The 22,454-nt window shown below is 53.6% G+C and overlaps 1 protein-coding gene across 1 annotated transcript in view; it reads left to right on the forward strand.

Annotated features, from left to right (window-relative positions):
* The first annotated feature begins 12,224 nt into the window (after nt 1-12,224).
* Nucleotides 12,225-22,454, forward strand: part of LOC141729587 (uncharacterized) — a 146,304-nt gene continuing 136,074 nt past the window's right edge. The window contains 1 exon segment of the mRNA XM_074544289.1: nt 12,225-12,777. Within this exon segment, the coding sequence (XP_074400390.1) occupies nt 12,225-12,777 (553 nt within the window).

The raw sequence follows: 22,454 nt of genomic DNA on the forward strand, positions 1-22,454 counted from the left end.
ACTTCGAGGTGCTGTTCCTCTCTTTCTGTGGAGAAAGTAGAGGCCCGGGAGCTTGCAGAGGAGGCCCAGAGCCACGAGGGCTCTACTCCCTGCTCAGCCCTGTATGAGCTCTGCTCCTTCCCGCCTTCTCCCCCCGTTGTCAGGTCCCACTGACACTCGGCCTGAGCCCAGCATTCCCTTTTGGGGCCAAGAAAAATCTCTGCTCCTGCCTCTGGCACAGGGTGCTCTGCCAGCAGGTCAGGGAAGGAGACAGCCCCGAAGAGAGGCATGAGCAGTGGAGGAAAGCCAACATCACTGCAGTCTTGCAAAAGGGTACCAAGAAGTAGCCAGGAAACTGCAGGCCCATCAGCCGCAGCTCCATCCCCAGAAAGGTGACAGAACAGCTCCTCTTGGATGCCATCTCTAAACCTGTGGAATAACAGGAATGGAAACCATGCTTGACCAATCCATAGCCACCTGTGCTGCAGTGACTGGCTGGGCTTGTGAGGGGAGAGCAGTGGCTGTTGTCAGTTGGGACTTCAGCAAGGCTTTGTCCCTGCCTCCCATAACAGGCCCCTGAGGCAGCTCAGGGACAATGGGGCAGAGAAGTGGACAGGGGAGCTCCAAACTCAGGTAGCTGTGAGCTCAGGGGGCCGTGCTGGGCCCAGCCTTGTTTGCCTTATTCCCCAGGGACCTGGCAGAAGGGACGGAGCACTCCCTCAGCGTTTGCTGATGGGACAGAACTGGGCGCAGGGCCTGAGGCACCACAAGGCTCTGCTGCCCTTCAGTGAGACCTGGACAGGCTCGAGAGTTGAGCAGAGAGGAACCTATTGAAGTTGCACTGGGAAAAGCCTCTAGAAGAGCTTCAGGCTTTGTAATTAACAGGCAACAGAAGTGTTTTAGGATAGTGGAGTCTATAACGTTGTCTTGTAATGTCCAGTGAGGGAAACCACTGCTTCTGTATGTTATAGGACCAGTTGCTTGCATGTATGTCAAGAAAGTCTCTGAGAGAAACATGAAAGAATTCAGAAACTTCCCCTGATATTATTTTGGATTTTCGTGATTTTCTGGAATGCAGGGTGAAGTGTAAGGATGCCAAAAGGAAAGTGAAAGCAAATCAATAAATCTTTAAAAACTCAGAAGCCTCTCCTGTTTGTTCCTTGAAGAAGTTGCCAAACAATTTCACTTTTGCCATCCTTTGACAGATCTTACAGGAAAAAGCATTGGCCAAAAGTGCTGCCCTGAGTTTCTGAACAGCAACAAGCATTTTGTGTTGATGCAAGGTGTCTACCAGGGTTTGGGGTTCTGTGTGCGTATGCTTTGAATGTGAGTCTTTGCAGGACTATTAATAATTAGATCATGTACTGAAGAGAACATGTTACTGTGTTGTGCTGTCCAGTGCTGAAGAGGGTTGAGACAGAGCAGGTAGCTCTGTGTCTGTGTGTAACTTGCATGAGCAGCACGGGAGCAGTGCCCAGGGCCTGGAGAAGCAAACGGGTTCGCGGTGCTGAGGACAAGGTGTCCAGAGCTCAGGATTGTCCAGCCAAGCTCTTCTGGCTCCTTGTGCTTGGAGCCCTGGCTGGGAGCCCTGCAGAGCCCCGGGTGCAGCTTCCCAACTTCCCTCTCTGCCTCCTCCCTGCCTCCAAGGTAAAGGCACTCCCTGACATTGCACTGGCTGTGCCTCCCTCCTAGAGCAGTGAAGGGATCGTTTCCCAGCCAAGGTGGCTCTCCCATGGAGACAGGAAAATGGACAAACTCCTGCTGCCCCAGCATCAGGCAGGTGCAGGGTGTCCCTGCCTGTCAGCCCCTGCCCTGCTTCCCAGAGATCCCACTGATTGTTCTAGAAGTCATGGATCTGGATTTCCAGGAGCAAAGTCTGCTCCTGGAAAGCAAAGACACGAAAGACAAAAATTGACAAGAATTGTTTCTGCTTCTTTTCCTGAGTTTTTTCCAATGTATTTTCTAGTAGGAAAGCATGGACCAAATTGGCAAAGTTCATATAATGTAGGAAAAGCATTCTCCTGTATTTGACTTGAGTGGAGGACAGTTGCAAGCTCTCCTGTCAAATGTACACACAAAATTCTCAGTGCATTTTGTGTCTTTCCACTGAGTCAGTATAAAAGATGACGATTCTCAGAAGCTGAATACTAATTTTTCCATTTATATGAAATGTGAAAGTTGTTAGTTCATAGGATGACAGATAACTGAGGTCTGGAGGCATATGTGGTGGTGTCCAGTTTTATCACGTGTACCCAATGGTCATCAGCAGCAGCATCAAATCAGGTTCATCTTAGTTTTCTGCAGACAGGTCTTGAGGAAAACATCAGTTCACCTAGAGCAGGGTTTGAATCCCTGCAGTGCAGCTGACTCCGCACCAGCTCTCTGGGCCACCGCCTGCCAGGGGCAGGAGCAGAGATTTCCCTTGGCCGGGGCCGGAGCCCTGGCATGGCAGTGCCAGAACAGCACCTCCCTGCCTACAGTGCCACCCTGGATGGCTGCCCCAGGGCCTGGCATTTGACCCTGCACTTGCTGCAGGAGTCCTGGCCCTGCTTCCAACCTGAGCAAACGCTCGGACCCATCTCAGAAGCTCGGTGCCCGAGGGGGCCGCCACAAGTGGTTGCCAGGGACCTGAGGCCATGGCTGCCCCGATTTTGGGTACACAGCTCTGATGTCAGAGTGGCCATTGTGACCTGTGCCACCAAGGCCACAAAAGGGAACGCGGGGTTCAAGCAGAGTGTCAGTGCGACCTGACAACGGGCGGAGAAGGTAGGGCAGGGACGTGGTTGCCCAGGGACCAGAGGGGCCCCACACCTCGGGGCTCAGGGCCTGTGCTGCAGCCTCACCTGCCTCTCCCTTCCCAGAATCAGCGGAGGAACAGCCAGGACACTGTGGTGTTCCTCAAGGCGACGACGGGAGGAGAAACAGACAGGAGCAGGGCTCACGCAGGCCTGAGCAGGGAGTACAGCCTCGTGGCTCTGGGCCTGTTCTGCAAACTCCCCCCCCCCTCTTCTTTCTCCCATAGACAGAGTGGAACAGCACCTCGAAGTGACCACGTCCCTCGAGGAGATAGACTCAGCGTAGACAGCCGCCATGTCTGACAGAATGCAGGAGGGCCCCGGTGCCAGGGAGCCAGGTGAGGGCAAAGCAGCCCTGTGATAGCCTGGCCCAGGGGCTCTTGTGGCAGCAGGCAGCGTGGGGACCAGAGCAGAGGCAGGGGGAGGCAGGAGCTGCTTGGCCATGCCGGGGCTGGGAGCCTCCTTCCTGCCCAAGTGGGGCCCAGCTGGGCCAGGGGGCAGCTCCTGGGACAGCCGTGCCCACAATGGCCCCTGCTCTGCAAGGCCTCCAGCCCTGCCCATCAGCCAGGCAGGGACAGAGCAGCCTTGGGGCCGATGCTGCTGCAGGCTCAGAGCCCCGCAGAGCTGCTCATGCCCGGTGCCATTGGCTCTGTCCCCTGCAGCCTGCATGCTGTGTCGCCGTGCCGAGGCTGACCCGGACATGTGTGGTGACAAACTGCACAAGGGTGGGCTCTGTGCCCACGTGTTCTGCATGGTGAGTGGCTCCGGGCGCTCCCTCCACCATTGCAATGGGCAGCTCCTGCCGCCCTCTCCTCATCAGCTCCTCCCCTTGCCTGCAGCTCTTTGCTACTCTCCTCTTTCGGCAAGAGAACCGCCACCTTGGACTCATGGGATTTCTCCCACGAGATCTCCAAATTGTGGTATGGCGGGCAGCACAGAAGGTGAGAGCCTGACAAGAGCAGGGAGATTTGTGCCTGGCGAGGTTTGCCACAGCTTAGCCCAGACAGCAGGAAAGAAAGGCCGGCCCGACAGCCGGGACAAAGTCTGGCTCCCAGCAGCTCTGGAACAGAGGCCCTGGCCCAGGAGCCTCCCTCCTCCAGCAGGCGGCTCTGTGGGCTGGGAGCCGGCAGTGGCCACGTCCTGCACCCTGCCCAGAGCCCTGCGGCTGCCCGGGGAGGCCTCGAGGCTGCTGCTGCTGCTGCTGCTGCTGATGCGGCTGCTTGGCTCTTTCCAGCGCTGCTGCGTCTGCGGCCAGAGCGGGGCAACCATCATGTGCTGCATGCCGGACTGTGACAGATGGTTCCACCTGCCCTGTTCCAAGGAGGGTGGCTGTGTCAATGTATACGTTACTCCGTTCAGGTACCTCATCTCTCTTTATGGCCACCCCTGGGGAATGATCCAGCATTTCTCACTTTCCCCATCCATTTTCCTCCAGCTCCTTCTGCCCTGAGCACCGTCCAGAGCAGGAGGTGGAGGCGACTCCTGAGCCGGACACCGTTTGCCTCATCTGCCTGGAGCCTGTGGAGGACAGGACGACCTTCACAACCCTGGTGTGCCCAACGTGCCAAAGGGCCTGGTTCCACAGGGACTGCATCCAAGTAGGAGCCCTCCCCTCAGCACCGGGGCACAGCAGGTGCTCAGCAGCAGCAGCAGGGCCTCGCTCACCCTGCCTGTGTTTGCCCTGCAGGGACAGGCCTTGCGCGCTGGTGTTTTGTATTTCCAGTGCCCCCTGTGCAGAGACAGTGGGGAATTCCCTGTTGAAATGTTCATCTTGGGGATCCGAGTCCCCTTCAGGTTGGTGTCCTTCTGCCTGGCCCACCAGGCAGGAGGGTGCAAGTGCTGTGCTGTGCCAGGCCCTGCCCCAGGAGCCCTGGCCCTGCCCTGTCCCATGAGTCTGGGCTTCAGTTTCACCCCCAACTTGGAAAAGCGCTGGAGAAACAGCTGGGACACCTTGGATCTTTGTGAGGGAGAGCAGCAGAAATTCATCATCTCTTCCTTTCTCCATCAGAGACCCAACATGGGAGGACAACGATGCCTTTGCAGATCTAGGAGTGAGGCACAGCCAGTGCAACGCCAGGGATTGCCTTTACCCTGGAGGCAGGGAGGAGGCAGAGGAACAGGGGTAAGTTGGGAAGCTGCACCTGGGGCTCTGCAGGGAACCTGTATCTCGGCAAGGGCTGTAAGTGGGAAGAACCAGAAGCGCTTGGCCAGACAAGCACGTGCTGGTACACATTGTTCTCAGTGCAATGAGCTTGTTTGCCTCCCCAGGCCCTGGCAATTGCTCCTGTGCTCCTCCTGTGCTGCTGAGGGCACCCACAGGCGCTGCTCTGGCCTGAGGAACAGCACACAGAGATGGGAGTGTGACAGCTGTGCTGGGCTCGGAACATGTATGAGTCAAAGTGCCCGGTGTCCCTGGGCTGGGGGCAGTGCCCAGGCCGGGCTAGGCAGAGGGCAGCATTCACTGCTGGAGGGCTGGGGACACTGCTCTGGCCTGGCCTGGTATGGCTGGGGCCTGGGCGATCTTTGACATTCCTGCTTGCCCTTACAGCCGCCAGGGATGAGACAGAGCTCAATGGCCCCAGGCCGGCCAGACAGTCAGGACTACAATCTGCTCATGGCTGGTCAGAATCTGAGGCCATCCGCCCCAGCTCCCACAGCCCTGTGCCATTGGTGCTGGTTTCCCCGTCTCCATCTCCAGAGACGGGCAGCCACAGCAGGCCCCACCACGCAGCATGGCAGCAGGCGCTGCCATCTTCCTCACTGGACACCAGCAGCAGCAGCAGATCAAGGGCAACACGCAGCAGCACGTCCCCTGACCCTGAGGACAGGGTCCATTCCAGACGTGCTGGGCCCGGCCGCAGGCGAAGCTGCTCTCGCCGGCAAAGTCGTGCCCAGAGTCCACCTGTCCGGTCCAGGAGTTGCCGTGACAGCAGCAGTGGGACAGGGCCAAGGGCTGAGAGGCCCAAGCAAAGGGGGACACCGTCACGGACATCCCCCAGATGCAGGCGCTCCCGCCAGCAAGGCTGGGCCCAGAGTCCACCTGTCCGCTCCAGGAGTTGCCATGACAGGAACAGAGGGACAGGGCCAAGGATTGAGAGGCCCAGGCGAAGGGACACATGGCCAGGGCCATCCCCCAGACGCAGGCGCTCCCGCCAGCAAGGCTGGGCCCAGAGTCCACCTGTCCGCTCCAGGAGTGTCTGTGACAGCAGCAGTGGGACAGGGCCAAGGACTGAGAGGCCCAGGCGAAGGGACACATGGCCAGGGCCATCCCCCAGACGCAGGTGCTCCCGCCAGCAAGGCTGGGCCCAGAGTCCACCTGTCCACTCCAGGAGTCGCCGTGACAGCAGCAGCAGGACAAGGCCAAGGGCTGTGAGGCCCAGGCGAAGGAACACATCATCGGGGACGCCTCCCAGACGCAGCCGCTCCCGCCAGCAGCGCCGGGCCTCGACTCAGACTCTGCGGTCCAGGAGTCGTCAGGACAGGAGCAGGAGGACAGCAGCGAGTGCCGAGAGGCCCAGGCATAGGGGGACGTGGTCGGGGACATCCCGCAGGAGCAGCCGCTCCCACCAGCGACGTCGGACCTCAACTGGGACCTCCAACAGCAGCGCGTAGCGCTGTCATCTTTTCTTTCTAGGCCGTGTGTTCCTTGCTGGAAGTGAAGGTGAGAATGGTCAGTGCAGGGACCCTGAGATGTGCAGCTCTGTGAGCAAACCCTATTAGCTCTTGATGTTTCTACTGGCAGGAAGAAGTCTGGGTTAAATGCCTTGATTTCTGTGTAATGGTGTATTCAGTGAAAAGTCACTTAAGGATGTGGTTAATTAAAAAGGACTCTTGTTCCTGCCTTTACACTCCAACCTCAGATGTTTCCCCACTGCTTACCCTTGATAATGAACCACTCCTTAATAGGCTTGGATATGCTTTGGGAGACATTCAGAGCAAGGTGGCTCTTAGGGAAGCTGTGTCTGAAAAGAATGTGTGCTGTGTTGCTAACCTTGAACAATCTCATTTCAGTAAAGCCAAAAAACGAAGAAAGAGAGTGAGACACTGCCTCAAGTGTCTGAAGACAACTTCTACAGCATTGCTGCGGATTTGAAAGAGGTCTTTCAAAGAACAAATTGAATAGATGGTATTTCCTCCGTCTATTCTGGTTTCTTCTTTGAAAGACCTTCAAAGAACAAACCAGAATAATCCGAGAAAATACCCTGGACAAAACGATGCACAGGACTCTGCCCCAGATGACCATTTGGGACCTTTGCCTGAGGACGACGCAGCTCAGGAGACGAGTTCTTTCAAGTTTTCCTTCTTTGGAGGCACAGAGGAGTTGGGCATCAAAGAAGGTAAGAGCAGAATCCTCCTAACAGTGCCATTGCTAAGGAAGAGCTTCTGGCAGGCACTGTAGGGCAATATGGTGTAAAGAAGGTCAGGATGCAGGGGATTTTCATCAACAGAAGTCAGTAATTAGGCAGAAGCATTTTGATCTTCAGTTCTGCTTGCCGGGGCTGTGGTAGATTATTGAGAGCTGCCTCATGCTTGCATCTCAGGAATTCTGAAAGGCTTGCTTTGAGAAGGCATTGGGGGTTTTTGCTGAGGGGTGAAAAATCTTGTTCTCATGCCCTGAATTCCTCAAACAGGGAAAAAGGTGACACACCAGTCATATCAAGTTTCATATCATGCCCTCACAAACATTTTAAGGAAATGTGTGTTAATGTAGAGGGAGGAGCAAAGTCCAAGAGCTGGCTCCAAGATCCATGAACATTCTGTTTGTTACTGAATTCTACTCTTGGACCTTTAGAAAAAGGAAATGAAATGACACATGACCATTGGGGTGTCCTAACCTTAGATAAAATGAGGCCGTCTGAAATGAAGATGAAACAACATTAACTCGAGTCCCAGTCATGCAGGAGAGAAAAGAAACCCCGTGAAGTTATCCCAAAATATTAAAAAACCCAACGCAACAGCACAAAGCAGCAAGCCCCCCAGACTTGTGCTGAACTGAGAAGGTATTCAGAGTCTTCTGAATGCAATGAAAAATGTTTAAGAATACATAAGGGATCCCTGGAACAAAATGGAAAATACTGGAGCAGAGATGTAGCTTAGAAAGTCTGGCAGGAGCAGATTCTGTCCTTCCTAAATCTCTCTTCTCCACTGTAAGTATTTCACTTGAAAGGAGGAATTTTTCCTGACGAGTGGAGGAATAATCTGGTTTGTCTTTTTTTCTCTATTGGTGCTGTCATTGCAGAGCCTTAGACGCTTGGGACAATAAAGCTGGTAAAAGCCACATGGCAAGAGGATCCACGTTTCCAGGACAGCAGTTCTGAGGGTGACGATGAGCCTGAGATGACAGAAATCGAACAGGACCAAGAAATGCAAGTTGCATTTCTCTTTGTTGTCTACTTGGCTGTAGTAGTTGGATGCTGTGGGAATATTAATAGCAGCACTCAGGGATTGGAAACTGACATTGCACACCTCTGAGCAATGAAAGTCATCTGGGAAAACCGTTGGTGCTGCACAGAGTCAAAACTCCCAGCAGCCCATTGGATGTGAATGTAAATATGGAAAGAAAGAGTAGAGCACAAGAAATTAACTGGGTCATCTTGGTTTGACCAACTCCAAACTGAGTTTGGCCAAAAGCCCAAGACACAGTCAGTTTTCTCTTTAAAAGAGGGTTTTGTAAAATAAAAAGCTCTATTCGGTTCCTAGGGAATGAAGCTTTTCAATGTATGGCATTTCTCTGAAGAACTACAGGATTAACTTGTGTTCATGGAATTTAATAGTACAATTTAGGATGCTCAAATCCCTTTGTCCTTTTCTAGGTTTCTTTCTTTACCCCGCACAGCAAGTGTTAGAGCTTTTTTCTTCTCCAAAGATGATGAACGCCTAAGAGGTATGTCAGAATTTCTTTACCCTCTTTTATATTTTTTTTCCTTTCAAACCCTTCCTGTAATTCAGTGAGGAGGAAAAAATGCTGCCTAGCTATCAAAGTTTTCTAGTCAAAATTTGCCACCCTCACTTGTGATCCAAGTTGTGGCAGAATCCCATGAGAAAGTCCTGGCAAAACAAAGGCCAAAACTTCTGGCTTTCTTTTCTTTCAGACAATTACCGAATAGGAATCTGGAATTTTACAGTTTACCAAAAACTTAGTCACTTGACAGGTTACGTAGACATTTTGGATCCTTTCAGGTATTTAAATCATCTTTGTCTTTTTCCTCTCTTTCTGGAGTTACCATTAGGAATGTTGAGTGTTCTTGTCAGCCACATATGTCCCGGTGGTTCTTTGTCCTAATGAATCTGGGGCTTTCTCTTCTGAATCCAGTGAATTTTGTATTTAGAAACAAAGAAAACAACATCCAAAGCAAACATGCACAGTCCCATAAACCCTGCCCAGGCCACCAAAACAATTGCTGGTTAGATTTTGTAGAATAGAGTCTTAAGCTTAAAGGATGTGCCTTCCATGAGACTGATTCCATAACTCTGCTGAAATGCACTGCTGTGTTCACACAGTTCCCGGCCTGCAATCTTCCAGGCAGCCTGATTTACAGGGTGTGTTGAAATGGAGAGCTCAGGCCTCAGCAGGCCTCAGTTCTGGGGGAAGGTGTGGCGTGCTGGTGCTGAGCTTCTAATGCAACAGCAGCAATTTCAGAGCAATTCAGATTGCAGCATGGTGAGGAAAAGTGCTGCTGCCTTTGATTGTTCTTAGCACAGCAGGCTGCAGTAGGGAACATTTCTGCTGGAGACAAGGTGTGGTGGGGGCAGGAGAACAGGAAGGATGTGAAGAATTGATTTCTGATTTTAGTGCTGTGGTGGTCAAGATTGTTAGAAGCAGTGGCGCAATCACAAGTGTTTAAGGATATTAATTGGATGTTTCTTTTGTGCAGAGGATCCACAGTTATTTTGTAGATTAGTAGAAGTCAGTGAAGAAAAAGAGGGTTAGGAAGACAGACGTAGATTATTGCTTGAGGTGAGTATGGAACATCTGTTCCCTGGTAAGTCTAGGTGAAAGCTGAGCATGGGGAGGGATTGGATTGCAGGTATGAATGTGCATGCAAAATTAAGTCAGGACCTCGAGTAGAGCTTCAAATTTGTAATGAACAGGGAAGAGAAGTTTTGTAGTGTAGCGGTGTGTATAACATCATGTTGTGTGGTCCAGTCAGGTAAACCACTACATCTTTGTGTGTTACAGGAACAGCTACTTAACTGTATGTAAGGATAGTGAATATAGAGACTTCTCCTCATAGTGGATTCAGGAACTTCCCTGAAGAATTTGTTAGATTTTCATTATTTTCTGGAACGCCAAAGGAAGCATTAGGATACCCTTTAGGAAGTGCAAGCAAACCAATAAAGTTTTTACTGATGAGAAGCGAGTCACGTTTGTTCCTTGAAAGTGTTGCCAAACAAGGTTACTTTGAAAATCCTTTCAAAGGTCTGACAGGGATCAATATCAGCAAAGGCTGTTAGGCCGTGTTTGGGAGCTGGGGCTGAGGCTCTCGTGCCCTGGGGAGCCACGGGAAGGCTCCAGGCCTGAGTGTGCAGCCAGGCCGGGGCCATTGAGCTGCAGCCCATCCCTGGTGGATGCAAGGGCAAGCAGGAATGCCAAGGGACCCCAGGGCCGGGCCAGGCCAGGCCAGAGCAGTGCCCCCAGCCCTCCAGGAGCGGATGGGCTCTGCCAAGCCCAGCCTGGGCACTGCCCCCAGGCCAGGGACAGGCGGGTGCTTTGCCCGAGGGCTGGGCCCAGAGCAGCAGAGCTGTCACAGCCCCAGCTGGTTCTGGCCTGCGTGAGGCCCGGGCAGGGCCCGTGGGTGCCCTGGGCAGTGTAGGAGCAGTTGCCAGGGCCTGGGGAGGCAGAGGGCTCAGCCTCGGCACGGTGACACAGCATGCAGGCTGCAGGGGACAGAGCCAATGGCACCAAGCACGAGCAGCTCTGCGGGGCTCTGAGCCTGCAGCAGCATCGGCCCCAAGGCTGCTCTGTCCCTGCCTGGCTGATGGGCAGGGCTGGAGGCCTTGCAGAGCAGGGGCCATTGTGGGCACGGCTGTCCCAGGAGCTGCCCCCTGGCCCAGCTGGGCCCCACTTGGGCAGGAAGGAGGCTCCCAGCCCCGGCATGGCCGAGCAGCTCCTGCCTCCCCCTGCCTCTGCTCTGATCCCCACGCTGCCTGCTGCCACAAGAGCCCCTGGGCCAGGCTGTCACAGGGCTGCTTTGCCCTCACCTGGCTCCTTGGCTCCAGGGCCCTCCTGCTTGCTGTCTCACAGGGCAGCTGTCTGTCCTGAGTCCCTGTCCCTTGAATGATGCGGTTGCTTTGAGGTGCTGATCCTCTCTGTCTATGTAAGCCCTGGTCCTGCCCACCTTCTGCTCCCATCATTGCGTTGAGGAACACTGCAGTGTCCTCCGGCTGTTCCTCTGCTGGTTGTGGGGAGAGGCAGGTGAGGCTGCAGCAGCCTCAGAGCCTCGAGGCCCAGAGCCTCGAGGTTTTGTTCATGTTTTAACCTGCATGGATCTCCTTTAAACGTAGGTGGAGAGGAAGGAGCAGGCATCTAAAGTTGCTTCAGTCTCTACCACAAAAAGCAATGTGTTTGTACCTACTACCAGCAGCAAACACCAGTTTTCCAACAGCCCATTCCTAAAAATTCGCCTTTCCATGGAACAAGCACGAACGCATCAGGGATCAGCATCCATTGGCAAAACGACGACTTCTTTTACTAACTACTTACTACAGAACTACTTAAAACCACAACACTACATTTACTAACTGATGGCTTCCATGGAATCTAAGCACTCAACTCTTTTATGAGGTGTATTTGAGGGACAACTGTAACAAATCCCGTGAATAAATTCATATCAGTGGACAAAGGAATACCTGACTGCTTTTTAAGTCTTTAATGTACTAGCAAAACTACACAGCTGAACCATTCTATTGTCAAAACTTTTAGAAGGTTTTTTCACCCTCATGTTTCTCTTGATAGAGTTGAGATTATATAAATAATTAGATTCTGTTTCTTTTCAGTTTTCCCATTCATGACCTGAGTATTCTGGTACACCTTCATTTTCTTTTCAATTCTATGGTTTCCCTCCGGTGTTTTAAATCAGATGTTTTAATATTTTGCTATCTGTGGTGTAACTCTGTCGAACTACTGAAGAGGGCCAAGCAGTGCCGGTCTGCCGGCAGGTCCCAGAGGTCGCTACTTTGGGCGGCCCGGGGGCAGGAGTGGACCCGGCACTACCATGGCAGGGCTCCCCTCAGCTGTCGGCACTGCCAGCCCGGCTCTGCCATGGCCGGGCTCCCCTCAGCTGTTAGCACTGCCAGCCCGGCGATGCCATGGCAGGGCTTCCCTCAGCTGTAGGAACTACCAGCCCGGCTCTGCCATGGCAGGGCTTCCCTCAGCTGTCGGCATTGCCAGCCTGGCTCTGCCATGGCAGGGCTTCCCTCAGCTGTCGGCACTGCCAGCCCGGTTCTGCCATGGCAGGGCTTCCCTCAGCTGTAGGCACTACCAGCCCGGCTCTGCCAGGGACTCTGGCAGTGCCACGGCGCACGGCAGCTCTGGCACGGCAGTTCCGGCACTGCAGCCTCGGCCAGGAGGCAGCTCTGCGGGCTGGGACCCCGCTGCGGCCGCACGCTTCTCCCAGAGCCCGAGCAGCAGCTGCACGCTCCCAACACCGAGCCAGGAACGCGCCCAGGAACAGCGCGGGCTCGGCTCTGGGCACGAACCGCCCCGCCCCTCACACCCGCCCGCCCCTTCCCGCCCTCCGGCCCCGCCGCGCGCCGCCCGCGCTGTCATGGCGGCTCTCGCCCACAGGGCGGCGCCCTGAGCCCTGCAATGGCGCCGCCAACCTTCTGGCGCTCTGGAAGGCGCGGGCCTGCACCCGTTGCAAACTGGGCCCTACGTCCCATTTCCTGAAGAAAACATGTCCTGTCGGGCCTGGGCTTTACACCCTTCCAAGCCTGATCAACAGGAAGAGACGTTTAACCTGGACCCACATAGCAGCCTGCAAGCTCGAAGTGATGGCCAGGCGTTAGAAAAGCAAAGTACTTGTTGCTAGAATTGTCTTCCAAGACTCAAGGCTGGGCACGTTTCACTGATCTGAAACCCAGATGGAAGTTGACAAAGCTTGGGAAGAAGGATGCCCACTGATAGTGGACACAAATGATGGAGAATTTCACTTGTTTTAAAATTTTAAAAGTTTAATAGTAATAAATCAGTTATGAAACTAAGAATAAAAATTAGAGAAAAAATAATTTGGACAATTAGAGGTAGGACAATAAAGGACAATAAAGGACAATAAATTAAGCAAAGAATTACAGATGTCTTCGTGCTCTGCTCTGCCTCAGAAGACACTTTGCTAACACAGGATTAACCCTTCAAAGTAATAGCCTGTTGCATATTCATATATCTCATACACTATGCCAAAATTCTTTTCAAACAATGGGTGTTTTCTTGTTCTTGTCAACCCCTCCTTCATCTTGTAAATCAATTGTCTTGGTCCCTCAAAGTCTGATTCTTCCCGAGAAGGAGGCAATATTTCTTTTCTCAGAGTTTTGGTGTCTTGTTACTGTTATCTCTCCTTGAGCTATTTAGAAAATGTATCTTACAGCACAGAGTTTCTGTAGCCTAAAACTATATTCACCATACTACTTTAAAAGATTAGGATAGCACTACAAAAAAGGATTAATACAACATAACTTTCCAACATAACACATATAGTATTAATTTTAATATTTGCGAAAAGCCAATCATATAATATGCATTTTTCACACCTTCTCTGCTCCTTCTTCTTCTCAAAATATATTGTAAACCTGACTAAAAAAACTAGTTAGAGCCACGGTCAGTGCCTTATTCTGAAGACTCACAGCTGACTAACAGGTTTAGTGCCTTACAGAGCAGGATTGAGGCCCTGGAACTGGAGGGACAGACAAGTGATGAAGTGGACAAAAGTCCTTCTGCAATCGAGGGGCACCTAGGGCAAGTCAGGCAACACCATGCATGGTGACCTCCTCTGTTCCAAGGGAAGGCAGGCTCCTTGCAGGCCTTCCCAAAAGCATCTCAAGGGAAGGTTTCCATCTGCCCTGCCCTGTTTGCTTGACTTCAGCTGAATCTTTCTCTCTCTGAAAGACAGGAAGCTCACGTGTGTTAGGAGAATACTGTGAGCATTGGCAGAGGTGAACGGTCAGGAATCCAGAGGCTTGTGCAACTCTCTTCCATAGAGAGTCCCTTGTTGTATATTTCCAGCAAAGCAGAGCTTAAATGGCAAGTCAGCGATTGGGGAAATACAGCACTGAGACAATAAAGCTGTAACATGCCTTGTTTTGCGAGGGACAAGTAAGACAACAAATGTTCAAACACCAAATACTGAGAAGATGAGGAAGAAAACCAAATTTTTCTAAGTTTTTTCTAATGTTTATTTTCTTCTCTGTGCCTTTTGAAGATTGGCTATATCCTATTTTCATTGTTTTCTTTTTTCCTGTCTTGAGAATGAATTTTGCATTCTGGATATTTCAAGTCAGACATAAGAAAAGTCCCATATTGTTTGACAATCATGAAAAGGTAAGTTTAGAGGAAACATCCATTGTCTTTGATTGTCGGATCTCAGGATCTCAGTCCTGAGGTGCTGAGCCACCGAGACTACCTTGGGGGGCTCGGGAGTCCTGGGATGTTGCCAGAAGTGTCTGGTGGCTGGACTCTGGTCCTACACAGGAGACGACAAGGATGAGGGCTTCTCCGGGGTGAATGGTGAAGGGATTAGTTAATTAGAGGGTGAGACACAGGGTTTAGGATTTATGTACAGGGGGGTTTAGAGGAGTAAGATGGAGGAATTGGGGTGTGTCCTGTCCTTCTTCTTCTTCTTCTTCTCCTCCATCTTCTTTGGCCATGGTGGCACTTTTGGATTGGTTATTACTGAAAGTGCACCCAGCAATAAGAATAAATGGTATTGGGGAAAAATGATAAATATTGTACACGTAACAATGGGTATAAAGATACATGGCTGCCCCAGAGGGCAGACAGTGTGCTCATGGCTGACTGCTGAGCAGACCTCTGTTCGGCTGAAAGAACATCTTTTAGATAAACAATTAATAAACATAAAAAACCGAAAGAAGAACTGAAGCCTCTTCTCGTCCTTCGATACGCGGGCTGTCCCAAGGCCACTCCGGGCCTTTCTAGGCCCCTCAAACAGCCGAGATAACCGAACATTTGATGATTGGATCAGACTCAATTTTAAATACCCTTGTATGTTCTGCTCATATGCAAAGATGCTAGATTGATCTTGGAAGGGCATTAAACCAAGAAACAAGTACTTCAAAACTTCGGGAGGTGGCTGCCATGGTGAGTTCCCTGAGGTGTCACAGCCCCAGCCCCGTTCCATGGCTGGTTTCCCTGAGGTGTCACAGCCCCAGCCCCGTTCCATGACCAGTGTCCCTGAGGTGTCACGGCCCCAGCCCCGCTCCATGGCCAGTTCCCCTGAGGTGTCACAGCCCCAGCCCCGTTCCATGGCTGGTTTCCCTGAGGTGTCACAGTCCCAGCCCCGTTCCATGGCCGGTGTCCCTGAGGTGTCACGGCCCCAGCCCCGCTCCATGGCCAGTTCCCCTGAGGTGTCACAGCCCCAGCCCCGTTCCATGGCTGGTTTCCCTGAGGTGTCACAGCCCCAGCCCCGCTCCATGGCCGGTGTCCCTGAGGTGTCACAGCCCCAGTCCCGCTCCATGGCCGGGTTTCCTGAGGTGTCACAGCCCCAGTCCTGCTCCATGGCCAGTTCCCCTGAGGTGTCACAGCCCCAGTCCCGCTCCATGGCCGGGTTTCCTGAGGTGTCACAGCCCCAGCCCCGCTCCATGGCCGGGTTTCCTGATGTGTCACAGCCCCAGCCCTATCCATGGCTGCTTTCTCTGAGGTGTCACGGCCCCAGCCCCGCTCAATGGCCAGTTTTCCTCAGGGCAGTGCCACCTCCCACGCGAGGCGGTTTGTGTTGCACAGACCGAGCTGGATGGAGGGAGCTGATGCAGCCAAATTGAACACGGCATTTAATATCGCCCCACTAGTTCTGCCCTTTCTTGGCATTTTTTGACAGAGCTGTGCTTATCGAGCTTTGACTTTCTGTGCCCAAGCTCAGCATTCCAGGCAGGCTGTCCTACACATCTGCACCGTGCCCACACCATTTTGGGGGCAAAGCAATGCCCCTGCCTTTCATCCAACTGTTCGTGTCCAAGGTCTGTGTGCATGCAGGATAAAGAACTGACTTGTTTGCACAGACAACTGTGGTTTTCCGCACCTCAGCTGGGGTGTGTCAGCTGCACACAGAGACTCCCACCCCGCTCTGTGTCCCAGCTCTGTCACACTGGCAGTGCTTTGTGTGTGACACTAGTGCCGCACGGTGTCACACTGATGGCGTGTGCCACACCGCCACTGTGTTGAGTGTTGCACTGTGCTGTGTGTCGTGCTGGCACCGTGTGCTTCCAGACCTTGGAGTCTAAGCTTGGGTGTGAAAGATGGTGACAATAGAAAGATGCCAAACGAGAGACCAGTTGTGTCCAGATTCAAAAGCCAGCTCTCTGTTATGTAACAGTGTTTTCTTCTCCTTCTTCACCTGATGTCACTCTGACATGTACACATCCCAAGACCTTGATGCATGAAGAACCTTTGGAAAACTGATTAGGGCAGCACAGCATTTTAGGAACATTTGTGGGAGCCATCACGAGCCATCTCTTTGCTGAAGACAGGTGCTGTTTTTCACCAGTGTTTGATTACAGCAAGTCTGTTGATATCCATTTTTTGTAATCTAAAAGTAGCTTGTTCAGCTAGGGAGTGAGGACGTGCTCCCTAAAGGTCCAGGGAGCCTGAGGCTATGGCTTTGCTATGTTCAGAAGGCATTTCTCTGCTTAGCTTTCATCCAGCTGGATTGAGTACAACAGTACCCAAATAGAAACACAGAGTTTGGAGCGCGTTTACAAACTGAGCAAGTGTCCCGGCTTCCCAAGAGGCTTCTAAAGCTTGAAGCAGTCAAATCTGGCCCGAGACTGGCTGCTATAGCCATTTTACTGTGCCTTTTTGTAGGAATAAAACTTTGTGATGTGACTGAGGAGTGAGAATACTCTTCAAACCAGAACTAGAGAATTCAGTTTTATTGGCAACCTGTTTGTACATGCTCTTATTTATTATATACCTCTTGTGTATTGTTGCAATTCCCAAAAAAGGCACATCCTATAATTTCCATGTGTGATTCCTGTGATAAGGGACTTGCGACATCTTGGCCAGTTAATTTTTGTAATTGCAGAATAAATTTCCTATTCACCACAAATAAATCGCGTTCTAGTGCTGGCTCTTTAAGTCTGACTTTCTGCTGAACACTTCCATGTATAAACCCCTCAGGTTTAGCCAGAGCCCCTTGGAGAATAGAATGCTGACATAACGGCAAAGAAGCTTCCTGTCCCCAGGGACATCCGCCTTGTACCTTATCCCTATAGCCATGTAAGGCAATATGTTGTTAACCCTACTATTGGTCACTTATGGTCACTCTAACACCTTTGCCATTGGTCAGGATTGGATCCGGGCCAAGGGTATAAAAGTAACATACTGTACCCCTACTAACTCGGAAGAAGAAGAGCTGAGACCCTTCACGGACCCCCCAATAAGGCCATACTTGTGGAACAGCCAGCGTCTTCTGCTTCTCCTCTCTCTACCGTCTGCTGGAGCCTTAGGCCAAGGGAAAGCTACCTAGCAAGCAAAGCTGAAATCACAAGAGCTGCCTAATCACTACAAGAGCTGAATATCTCCCTGCTTGCTAGGGGCTGACCCGCAGCCTTGGTCTGAGAGCGAGCTGGCTTCTAGCACCCAGTCCCCTTGGGGACTGAGCTCTGGAGCTGTAACAGCTTGCATAGGATAAGACCAAGCAAGGCTCATTTATAATTTGTCTGCTAACTCTGGGCACTGGCCCTATTTCCAGTGTCCTGATTTCTTACAAGATGCACACTGATTTGCATCCAGCTTGGTCTGTGGCTGCTTTGAACCTCCTCTGCCTCTGCTATTTTCGCCCCTGCCTCTGCTTCAACCACGCCTACATCCGTCCTCTCCCTGGTGCTGATCCAGAGCTGCCACCATGGCTGCAGGGAGCTCTTTTTCTTTTTCCCTCTCTTTACTTTTGTACACTTTCTACTTTTGATGTAGTGTCTAAAAGCTTGCGTCACTGCTCAATGTTCTTCGAACACTTCTCAAACTCAGACGGGCTTGGACTGTGACCATTTCCCTGGGGTGTTCCAGTTTGTGTTTATTTATCAGTTATCGTAGAATGGTTTGTTTTCATATACCCCTAGGTTCTGCCCTCCCTCAAAGCTGTCCCTCATGCCATTCCCCACTCTTTGTTCCAGCTGCTTCCATGCCTCTCAAGATAACCCAGCTCTTTATTCCTGAACCTTCCCTGTCACTTTTGCCTTGGACCAATCCCTGACTGCACCACCCCTTTGGAATTCCTCTATTGCTGGAAGCCCCACTGGCCCATGCGACCTACCTTCTCCTCCCATCTGTCCTAATTAGTCCCAAGCAACTGATGGAATCCCCTCGCTCCTCCCCTGCAGATTCCTTATTGCTCAATCGTTTGTATCCACCCCCTGAGTTGTACCCCGATAAAATCCCGTGCACAGAAGTGCTGGCGGCTCTTTGCTGCCGAATCCTTCCATTGGAATAAGCCTTGGCCTGTGGAACCTCACAATCGAGGAGCCTCCTCCTTCTCTTTGGCCTGCTCCGTGCTGCAGTTAGTGGATCCTGAACCACTGAGCAGTGGCTCACCAGGGTCAGCCGCGGGCGGGACCCAAGCCTTGGCCGTTCCCCGCTCCCGGCGCAGCACCGCAGTTTTCCCAAGAGCCAGCCCGGGCTCCGCTGGGCTGCGTCAACGGGGAAGCTGTCCCAGTGCCTGACTGTGCTCTGGGTGAAAAACCTTGATCTGATACGGAAATGAAACTTGCCCTGTCCCAGCTCCCTGCCCTTTTCTCCAGTCCTATCACTGGTCCCAACAGTGACAAGAGCTGCAGCAGCCCCTCTGATTCCTCTCAGGAGGATGTTGAAGACCACAATGACGCCCTTTACTCTCCTCCAGGCTGAACAAAGTGCCTTCAGCCGCATCCAGGGCTTCCCCTCCAGGCCACACTCCATCCTTGCAGTCCTCCTTTGCATTCTGGCTAATGGTTTCATATCTTTTGATATTATACTGCCCAAAAGTGCGCCCGTCTGCTTCCAGCGCTTCTCTTGGCTGCTGCTTCAGGGTGTGGGCACCATCATCAGAGACACAGAAGAGCTTCTCCTCCCAGAGTTGTCCTTATCCTCCGCACTTCCACGTCTCTGCCTTGATGTTCACTGGGGAACTTGCCACTTTGTGGCCGCTCATTGCTGTGCTCAGCAGGGACAACCTTGTGTTTGGACATGAGCTGCCAGAGCAAGACATGCAGCAACTGAAGCTGAGAAATGCAGAGGCTGGGCAGATTCCGTTTTTTCCAGAATGTGGGAAGGAGAGTGAGAAAAGCACAAGGAAATTTCAGACTGTTAACTTTGCGATCTAATTGCCCTGGGAAACTCAGCAATAGATGGTGCTCTGGTGCTACTGCCAATGCCTTCCATGAGAAAAATTCATTTCGGGAAGGGGCAACATCATCTGACAGAGACCAAGTGTGCCAGCAGTTGCTCCAGGTGCTCCTGCCATCAGCCCCTGCAGGAAAGAGGCACAGCCCACAAGGCACGTGGCCTTTGGCTCCTTCTGGCACAGAAAGCCCCCAGGGGCCACAGGTCACTGGGGCAAAGGATGGGCACCAGCGCTGCCAGAGCTCGGGGGCTGGCAGGTCTGCTTGGCCGGGGACTCTGCCACACCTGCTGATGTCAGCGCTCCCCGGGCCCCAGGGCTCAGAGCAGCATTGGTGCCCGGGCCCACACGTTCCTTGTGCGTGTCACACTGGCGGCTTTAGGACGGCCACCAGCCGGGACGTGTCCCAAGGAGGCCATGCCAGCTTCCCTGCAAGGCCCCGTGCCCTTCCCAGAACGGCTGCGTCGGCAGCGCTGGGGGCTCCTTCTGCTGCCCTGAGCCCACTGAGCATGGCAGCGTTTGCTGATGCTCTGAGCCCTTCTTAAAGATCCTGTCGCCCTGGCTTAGACTCCTTGGGCCAGCTATTCCTTCCAAACTGGGCCACTTTGTGTGGGCTGGGCGTGGCCCCAGGGCAAGCGGCAGTGCGTGTGCAAGGGCCCTTGGTGACACGGTGCCACACAGGCACTGTGACATGGAGCGGGTGTCCAAGGGCCCTTTGTGACACAGGGTGACATAGGAGTTGCAGGTGACAAGAGCACGCCACAGTGCTCAGAGCACGTGACGGGACAGGACGGGACAGAGCGGTGCCGTGAGGAGCCCGTGCACAGCGCGCTCGTTCGCGTCCCACCCGGAGCTTTTCTGAAGCCTTGTTCCTGCAGCTGAGCTCGAGGGCAGACCACAGGACTTGCTGACCCGTGGTCTCCCTGGGGCTTCTCTTCTGCAGGTGCCCTTAAGGCCATATCATAGTCCTTGTCAGGAGTCCCCTGTCCTTGTGGCAGGAGGAGCCCTTGAGACCGAGTGCAGGACTTGCTGTCCTGTAGCCTTCCTGAGGCTTCTTACTTGAAGGTGCCTTCCAGGCACCACTGCAGCACTTGGTGACTTGGAGCTCTTCCAAGGCAACTCTGCTGCAGATAGGCACAAATCCAGGCAGAGACATGGAGCACAGACACCCGGCAGTGCCTGAGCTGGCCTGGGTGGAGTAGGAGGAAGAAGGCCCTGCAGCTGCCCCGGCAAAGCAGACTGAAGAGGTGGTGCCGTTCCAGCCACCGCAGGAGGGTGAGTGGCAGAGCTGGGCCACAGGACTGGTGCCTGCTGCCAGCTTGGACCCCATGCCGTGCTGTGCCGTGCCATGCTATCCCCTGGGGACATGCCCACGGACAGGACGGAAGAGGGGCCGGGCAGAAACCCCGCAGTGGCCGTGCTCCATCTCCTGGGGCATCCCGGGACTCTCTCTGCCTGGGGATGGCAGGGCTGGGCCGTGTTGTCCGGCCTCTCCCGCAGCCTCTCATCTCTGGCTGCGCTCGCTCTTTGCCAGATGCAGCCCTGGAGCGCACACAAGAGCAAGAGTCCAGCCGTGGCCGCTTCCGCAGGACAGCACAGGTACCTGCAGCCACCCCCACCTGGGCTGGGCCTGCTGTCCCTGCTCAGCCCAGCATCATGTGTGCAGCACTGCATGCAACATCCCCGGCTCTTTGCCCTTCTCCTACAGTTTGTTTGCAACTTCCTCAAGAGAATTGAGGAGGAAGAGACCATCGCCACGGGCGTAGGCTTCAGACCATACTCGCCCATCCTCCTAAGCAAGACCGGTGCTGCCCTGCTGTGTATGCTTGTAGAGGAACATTTGTACACTCCAAAGCAAGTAAGCAGCCTGTGGCCAGGCTTTGATCCTCCCAGCAAGTGCTTGGCCTCCCAGTCCACGCATGCTGCTTGCTGTGAGCCTTTCAGGCCACATGGCAGTGGGGTGGGAAGGGAAGCACTCCTCTGGGGAAGCTGGGAACATTGCTCCCTCTGGCAGCATTCCAAGTCTCCCCGTGCCTTCTCCAGGTGCCTGCCATGGTGAGCTACATCCACCAGTGGCTCATGGCCAATGATACTGCTGAGCACAGGCTGGACAAGACCCTGCTGGATCTCACCCAAGCACAGCCAAATGACGCAGTCGTGACGCTCCTGCGTGTGGCCCCGTCCTGTGACAGGTATGGGGCCCACCTGCCCACAGGGCTCAGGCCTCCCCAGCCCATCACCCTGCACAGCCTGCCCCATGTGTCGGAGCAACAGAGAGTTCCAGGGCCCTCTGGATGCTCCCTTTCCCAGCCCTGCCATGTCAGCCCCTGAGCCTGCTGCCATGCTCCCTTGCTGCCTCTCAGGGCTCTGTCCCCACAGGCCTGGGCTGTCGGGGGCAGCTGCTGGCAGGGGGGCAGTGGGCAGTGGCAGAAATGGCAGCCGGCTCAGCTGCCCCCGCTGCTGTGTCTGACACCCCCCTGAGACACAGCTCTAACCCCACAGAGCTGCCGTGGCCATGTGGAAGACCATCATGGGCTCAGCCAGGACTGCGGAGCTGGCGCAGCTGATCCTCCTGGATGTGCTGGGGAGCTGGCCAGAGTACAGCACCTGCACCTCCGATGGGGACAAAACGGGTGTCTTTGCCCTGGCTGTGAGTTTCTGCAACTGGCCTTTGCAGGCCCCAAGGCTGCCTCTCCAGCAGCTCTCCATCCTCGTTCCCCCGCTGCATCTCCCTGCCTCAGGCGCTGGCCTGAAACCTGGCCCAGGGGCGGCTTCAGGCCCACCAGGCCCCGTGCTCCCCCTGCCATGGTCTCTCCTGGCCTCTCCCTGCCACGCTCGCGCCCTGCCACACACACACGTCTCGGCACTGAGCGCTGTCTCGGGGGGCTTTGTCCTTTGCAGGCAACTGTGGTGATGTGGAAGATCCTCCAGGTGCCCTGTCTCCCACGGATCTTGAAGGTGTATTTCCCCCGCCTACTTGTGCATCTGCTATTCCAAGTGTTCTTCAGCACTCTGGATATGCCAGAGGAGGTCGACACCTTCTGGAAGGGATGCCAGGAAGAGCACGGCCTTGCCACCAGCCCCAACAGGTGCTCCATGCCACTCCTCCTGTCCCTGCCACGTGGCCTGCCAAGGAGTC

This window comes from Zonotrichia albicollis, chromosome 7, assembly GCF_047830755.1.
Source record: "Zonotrichia albicollis isolate bZonAlb1 chromosome 7, bZonAlb1.hap1, whole genome shotgun sequence".
Classification (NCBI taxonomy): Eukaryota; Metazoa; Chordata; class Aves; order Passeriformes; family Passerellidae; genus Zonotrichia; species Zonotrichia albicollis.